Raw genomic sequence first — 7,686 nt, forward strand, 5'->3', positions numbered from 1 at the left:
AAAGGATGTCATATAGAGGAGGGAGAAAGGTTGTTTTCTGCTGCTCCAGAGAAGCGGACACGGAGCAATGGATCCAAACTACAAGAAAGAAGATTCCACCTAAACATTAGGAAGAACTTCCTGACAGTAAGAGCAGTGGAATTTGCTGCCAAGGAGTGTGGTGGAGTCTCCTTCTTTGGAGGTCTTTAAGCAGAGGGTTGACAACCATATGTCAGGAGTGCTCTGATGGTGTTTCCTGCTTGGCAGGGGGTTGGACTCGATGGCCCTTGTGGTCTCTTCCAACTCTATGATTCTCTGATTCTATTTATGGTCATGAAACTTGTGTTTTGCTGTTGCTCTAGCTCAGAAACGATCCATTCATTCATTTCAAGGAGTCAAAAAGGGTGACTTTTTTTTTTAAATTAAATAGTATCTCAGTTTTATTTCTTGGACTCATTTAAAGGTTACACAACCAACTTATAATAACAGTTGCAGTTTCTCCGCAGTGTGCAAAAAAGGAGAATACAGCAAAATAAATATCCACATAAATAAATAAATAAGCAACATTGTTTTTTAAAAAAATCACGTCACAAGGTATTATTTCCCTTTTGAAATCACCGCTTTTGTGGCAACACATGCAGGATTTCAACATGAAATACGCTATGTACCACGAGAGTGAGCAAAATAATAACAGCTCAGGTACTCTGGTGTCAGATTACATCTTCGATGTAAACATTACCAACCAAGAGAATTTTTATCCTCTCTTTCTCGGTAAACTGGGAGAGGACATTGCCCGCAGGGCCATCCTCCCCCAAAATTCAGGAGCAGTCCATGTAACATACATAATTACACCGGTATATTCAATTATTAACAGATATACATAGTATATATATACAGCTGATCTGAGTTTCTGGAGCTGGGTTCAAAGGAGCACAACTCCCCTTATTTTTGGTATTCACTTATATCTCACAGAACCACATATCTCTGCCTTCCTCCCTCTCTCATACACACACACAAGCACACTCACAAACCCACCCTCTTGTTTCTACTGGGTTATCTATATTTCATCTTTTTTTCCTGAATTGGTGTGACAAAAGAAGCACGCATCCCACATCCTTTCAGACTTCCAACCACACGCCCACTGGCTATATAAATAAATAAAAATAAATAAATAAATAGGGTTGATTAAAAATAAACAACAACAACATAAGTAACGCTGTGTCCTATCTCCCCAGAGCAGAAGTAGCCTCCTTCACTGGGATGCCAATTCAGGGTTCAGTCTCTTGTTCCTCATCCTCAAATTTGTATTTTGAATGATGGAGTAGGAAGAGCAAGTGAGTTGTAACTATGGCACAGCAGGAGAGTCTTTTTTCCCCTTTTTTTTACTCCATGGCAACGATCCCAAAATAGATCTGTCCCTGTTGGGCAAAGTCCAGATACTGAGGCGATTCGGTTTTGGACCACAGGCGGTCCCCTTTGTTCAACCTGAAGACAGCCCCCTGGTAAATGGATTCGAACCACAAATTCTTTTGGCCCTGGGCGGTTCTTCCGGCCTCACAAGCGGACTTGATGGACTTCAGCAATTCCACGTTCTTGTTGAACTGCGAGGAAAACCACGAGATGGTGTGGCTGAGCAGCAGAGGGGATTCCGGGCAGGTGTCGCTATGGAACATGACCTGAGAGTAGACGAAATAGAGTCCGGTCGAAGGCACCACGAGGGAGTTGTCACTTTTGTCCAGCCGCATGCCGTTCTCAAGTATGGAGGGCGCCACGTCTGTGGTCCAGAACAGTTGCTGGCCGTGAGCTCGGGAAGCTGCAAAGGGAAAAACCAGTCAGCATCGAAGGTTCGTCAACATGTGCTAAGAGGCTTCGGCCTACAAAGTTTCGGTGTTAGTCCCCTGAAGGCAACTTTGGTTTGACCTAACCCTTTGGTGGAGCGGAGAGTGTGAGGCCAATCCTTGCTTTGACAGGCCATTGGGCAAAACCACATTAACCTCATGTGTGTGAAAAGAAAACAGGTACCAGAACTCACCACGATCCCCACCTTTGTCCTCTTAGAATGACAATTGCGCCCACATGAGAGCTACCAGAACTGAGTTCCGATTGGGAAAAAAAAGCCCTGGGTGTTCCTATTTTCATTGGAGAAATGTTGGAGGGTATGGTAAAGGTAAAGGGACCCCTGACCATTAGGTCCTGTCATGGCCGACTCTGGGGTTGCGGCACTCATCTCGCTTTATTGGCCGAGGGAGCCAGCGTACAGCTTCCAGGTCATGTGGCCAGCATGACTGAGCCGCTTCTGGCAAACCAGAGCAGCACACGGAAACGCCGTTTACCTTCCCGCCGGAGTGGTACCTATTTATCTACTTGCACTTTGACATGCTTTCAAACTGCTAGGTGGGCAGGAGCTAGGACTGAGCAACGGGAGCTCACCCTGTCGCGGGGATTCGAACTGCCGACCTTCTGATCGGCAAGTCCTAGGCTCTGTGGTTTAACCCGCAGCACCACCTGCATCCCAAGAGAGTATGGTAGGACTTCCCTATTTTCACCAAAAAAAATGTAGGAGAGTATGGAATAGGACACCCCCATTTTTATCAGAGAAATGCTGGAGGGTATGGAATAGGATGTCCCCTGTTTGGTGGGTATGTTTGAGTGCTGGATTATGCAGGAGGCCTGGACTGAATGATGAGTCAGGCCATGGGGAACCCAGATTCAAATGGAAGTTTAGTGGCTAACTTTCGACCAGCCATCATCTCTTATCCTAACCCAACTGGGCCAATATTTTAAAGCACTTTATATGCTCACCTGCCCACCTAGCAGTTCGAAAGCACGTCAAAGTGCAAGTAGATAAATAGGTACCACTCTGGCGGGAAGGTAAACGGCGTTTCCGTGCACTGCTCTGGTTCTCCATGCTGGCCACATGACCCAGAAGCTGTACGCCAGCTCCCTCGGCCAATAAAGCGAGATGAGCGCCGCAACCCCAGAGTCGGTCACGACTGGACCTAACGGTCGGGGGTCCCTTTACCTTTATATGCTCAACAACTATGTGATCGTTTGTTCACAACAAACCCCTTTCAAGCACCTTAGAAAATCCCTCTCACCTAGGGCATGCGCAGCTGGTTTCCTGGACATCAGGGCTTGCACTTTCATTGTCTGCGGCAACCCTCCTGCAAAGACAAAAAGAGGACAGGTGGTCAGACAATGCATCTTCTCAACTTCCTTCCTCTAAGGATCCCACACGAGGTTAATCTGCTACTGCAGCATTTTCAGTTGGCAGGAGATCCAGCATTTTAAAATCGCCTGTAGGTCTACAGTACTGATGGTCTAGCCCAGGGGACCTCGGGCTTGTAGGATCTAATGTGCATTTGACTACAACCCCACGATCCAGCAAGTGTATCACGGTGCAACAGGCATATGCTAAGCACATGGTGCCTCTGAGCAGTTGCTGAAGGTAGACATTGGTTTTGAGAATCAGAGAGGCTGCTGTACCCAGCATATGTTGAAAAAAGAAGAAGAAGAAGAGTTTGGATTTGATATCCCGCTTTATCACTACCCGAAGGAGTCTCAAAGCGGCTAACATTCTCCTTTCCCTTCCTCCCCCACAACAAACACTCTGTGAGGTGAGTGGGGCTGAGAGACTTCAGAGAAGTGTGACTGGCCCAAGGTCACCCAGCAGCTGCATATGGAGGAGCGGGGAAGCGAACCCGGTTCCCCAGATTACGAGTCCACCGCTCTTAACCACTACACCACACTGGCTCTCTCCTAAGAACATAGCACCCTCCTAAGAATCCTGGGAACTGTAGTTTGTTAAGGGGGGCAGGGATTGTAGCTTTTTAAGAGTAAACTACAGGATCCTTTGGGGCGAAGCCATGTGCTTTAAAAGTGCGCTGTGTACGCAGCCAAAGTCCTTGCACCCCGAAATCCATTGCCCTGACAGAATGGGGGAGGTTTCTCTTAAGAAATAAAATTGCTGTTAGGAAGAACTTACCAGAAAATGGGCTTCCCTTTTCCTTAGAGTCCTGAACAAAGAAAGAATTGGGGAAACGGGGTAAATACATTTGTAGCGACAACAATGAACAATACAGTGATAGTGCAAAATGAGCTGGAGCTAGAAATGTCCGATTTGTGGGAGGCATGTTTGGGGTAGCCCCACAAATAACCCAGAGGTGCATTTTAAATAAAAACACACATTCTCCTCATGTAAAAACACCAGGCAGACCCCACAAATAACCCAGAGATGCATTTTAAAGAAAAGGACACATTCTACTCATGTAAAAACATGATGATTCCCGGACCGTCTGCGGGCCGGATTGAGAAGGTGATTGGGCCGGATCCGGGCCCCGGGCCTTAGTTTGCCTACCTATGATTTAGAACGTCTTTGCAAATTTCATGCAAACCCAGCAAATCTTTACTAAGGAAGACAAACCCCTGATCTCTTTCAACCTCTCCTGCACACACAGAGAGACACACAGAGATACAAATATAAATAGATAGATAGATAGAGATATGATGATAGATAGATAGATAGATAGATAGATAGATAGATAGATAGATGATAGATAGATAGACAGACAGATAGATGATAGATAGATAGATGATAGATATAGATAGATAGATGATAGATAGATAGATAGATAGATGATAGATAGATGATAGATAGATAGATAGATAGATAGATAGATAGATAGATAGATAGATAGATAGATGATAGATAGACTATACTCTATAGTATAGTGTATTTTTTAGTATAGTATATTTTATAGTTTAGTATAGTGTATTTTAAAATGGGGTTTCAAAGTTTTTAGGGGGTTTTGAATGTTTTATGTAGTTTTTCAATTTTATTGTTCTGTATGGGACAATAACAATAATGTTATCGTAGATAGATAGATAGATAGATAGATTAGATAGATTAGATAGATAGATGATAGATAGATGTAGATGATAGATAGATAAATAGATAAATAGATAAATAGATAGATGATAGATAGATGATAGATAGATAGATAGATATAGATAGATGATAGATAGATGTTCCTTACCTGGGATTCAGACTGCTTGAAAGCGCCAAACTGCAAGAGCGCAAAGACGAAGGTGGCGCCCAGCAGCAGCAGGAGGGAGCAGATGCTGAGGCATTTCCAGCGGCTCTCTTTCTGCGGCTTTTCGCGCACCACCACCACGTTGCTCCCTTTCTCCACGTCGTACACCAAATGCTCGGAGCTCATAGCTGGCTGGTGCGTTTCGGTCAAGAGATGCGCCGCCGAGGTGAAAGGATCCAGGGAGGGTTTCAAATCAACAGGTGGAAAGCGACGGGCAGATCTTTTCTCCAGGCGGGTTTCAGCCACGGGTTTAGATCAAAAGAGGCAAGAGCGGCGAGTGGACTTTTGCCAAAAGTTACACCAGTTCGGAGGAAGAAAGAAAAGTTTTCGCAGGTGCCTGCTGCGCTCCTGCTCTTCTGCGGCTTGAGTTCGCTTTGTGAATGGGTGTTGCTTCCTCTGTCTGCCTCTTTTAACCCTTCTTGACTTCCCCCGCAGCTTGTTGGAGAGGAGAGCGAGTGCTTCAGGGCTGCTGCTGGCTCTGCCTTTTAAACCCTGTCGGGGAGAGCCATTCAAACTTCCCCGCCCGCCCACAGCGCGAGGCTCCCAGGAGGAAGAGGAAAAATTCTGTAACAGAAAGAGGAAACTGGTAATAGAAAGCCTGCTGCTGACGGGGCATCCCCCAAAAAAGGATCTCTGTGGCAGCCGCGTGGTGTTGGTGGCTTGAAGCGAAGGAGAGGAACCCACCGACCGACCCCCCCACACGCCTGGCGCGCGCGCACACACACACATCCCTGGCACACACAAACACACAAACACACCCCTGGCGCGCGCGCACACCCCTGGCACACACACACAGACCCCTGGCGCACACACACACACACACACACGTGGCGCGCACACACCCCCTGGCACACACACACACACACACCCCTGGCGCGCGCACACACCCCTGGCACACACAGACCCCTGGCACACATACACAAACACACCCACACCCCTGGCGCGCGCACACACCCCTGGCACACACACACAAACACACACACACACCCCTGGCACACACAGACCCCTGGCACACACACACACACACCTGGCGCGCGCACACACCCCTGGCACACACACACACACACCCCTGACACACACACACACCTGGCGCGCGCACACACCCCTGGCACACACAGACCCCTGGCACACACACACACACCCCTGGCACACACACACACCCACACCCTGGCTTCCAGCCAGGATGGGCTGTACTAGCCCCTAAACTGATTTTAGAACTTTGAATTTATTGTTATTCATGCTTTTATGCCGATTTTATGCTGTTTCTTGTTGTATCGCAATTAAGTGTTTTAAATTTGTTGTTAGCCACCCTGAGCCCAGTTTTCTGAACCGGGCAGGGCTGGGTATAAATAAAATTATTATTATTATTATTATTATTATTATTATTATTATTATTATTATTATTATCATCATCTTAGAGAGACACAACAGTTGACTTGGTGTTTAGCAATTTCCCATGTTGAAGGAGCAAACTGTTTTGCTGTACAATTGAGAGAATGGTGTTAGCTACAAACCACACATCATCATCATCATAAGTCACTGTATTTCTTGCCCACCCTTCACCACAAGTTCCCAGGGCAGGTTGCTATTATCATTATTATTATTATTAAAAAATCAGTATTGTAATTATTTAAAACAAGGCCAGAGGCAAAGAGGTGGGTCTTTGGCATTTTGCAAGAGAGGTACCACATGCATCTCTGTGGGGAGGGGATTCCACAGTTTAGGGGCTGCCACAGAGAATGCCCGCTCCTGGGTCATGAGCCCCCAACTTCCATGGGCGGGGGTGGCACATGAGGCCTGAGATCAGATCTCATGCCTTTAAAAGGGAGAAGCCCCGGCTGGGCAGGGCATTGAGTCATCCCTCCCCCTCCTTTTGACATTTCTCAGATCTAAAAGGTGCTGCAAGCTGACTCCTAGGGGCCAAGGTCCCTTCAGAGCCCCCCTTAACATATTTGAGGGGGCTGTCCCCCCCCTCCAAAAGTTGATGGGCATTGCTATTCAAATGGGATGTATGTGCAGCATCATGCGATGGATTATGCACAGTGGGGCTTACCTGGGCCACCCCAAATCTTTTATTCAAGCCGTACACTGCTGGTTTTCCTAGTAGTGATGTATGGAAGTGAGAGCTGGACCATAAAGAAGGCTGATCGCCAAAGAATTGGTGCTTTTGAATTATGGTGCTGGAAGAGACTCTTGAGAGTCCCATGGACTGCAAGAAGATCAAACACATCCATTCTGAAGGAAATCAGCCCTGAGTGCTCACTGAAAGGACAGATCCTGAAGCTGAGGCTCCAAGACTTTGGCCACCTCGTGAGAAGAGAAGATTCCCTGGAAAAGACCCTGATGTTGGGAAAGATGGAGGGCGCAAGGAGCAGGGGACGACAGAGGACTAGATAGTTGGACAGTGTTCTCGAATCTACCAGCATGAGTTTGACCAAACTGTGGGAGGCAGTGGAAGACAGGAGTGCCTGGCGTGCTCTGGTCCATGGGGTCACGAAGAGTCGGACACGACTAAATGACTAAACAACAACAGCATGGCTGCAAGCTGTACATTGGATGAAAATACACCAGCACCACACAGATGCTTGTTTCTGTTTTATGTATTCATTTGTTT

General features: G+C 46.8%; 1 protein-coding gene across 1 annotated transcript; it reads right to left on the minus strand.

The window, feature by feature from the left end:
- Positions 1 to 388: 388 nt before the first annotated feature.
- Positions 389 to 5,636, minus strand: LOC310670886 (tumor necrosis factor-like). The gene is made up of 4 exons (XM_083426719.1): positions 5,016 to 5,636; positions 3,965 to 3,995; positions 3,078 to 3,143; positions 389 to 1,792 (listed from the first exon to the last, which is right to left on the minus strand). The coding sequence occupies exons 1-4, from the start codon at positions 5,196 to 5,198 to the stop codon at positions 1,362 to 1,364; spliced, it is 711 nt and encodes a 236-aa protein (XP_083282845.1). The 5' UTR covers positions 5,199 to 5,636; the 3' UTR covers positions 389 to 1,361.
- Positions 5,637 to 7,686: the final 2,050 nt, after the last annotated feature.

Source organism: Podarcis tiliguerta (genome assembly GCF_965153285.1).
Source record: "Podarcis tiliguerta genome assembly, chromosome: 2".
Taxonomy (NCBI): domain Eukaryota; kingdom Metazoa; phylum Chordata; class Lepidosauria; order Squamata; family Lacertidae; genus Podarcis; species Podarcis tiliguerta.

Excerpts from the sequence above, each read along its gene's own strand:
- LOC310670886 (XM_083426719.1), bottom strand. The coding sequence starts at position 5,198 with ATGAGCTCCGAGCATTTGGTGTACGACGTGGAGAAAGGGAGCAACGTG. Across the intron at positions 3,144-3,964 it reads AAAGGGAAGCCCATTTTCTG|GAGGGTTGCCGCAGACAATG; the intron begins GTAAGTTCTTCC and ends TTGTCTTTGCAG. Across the intron at positions 1,793-3,077 it reads ACCAGCTGCGCATGCCCTAG|CTTCCCGAGCTCACGGCCAG; the intron begins GTGAGAGGGATT and ends TTCCCTTTGCAG.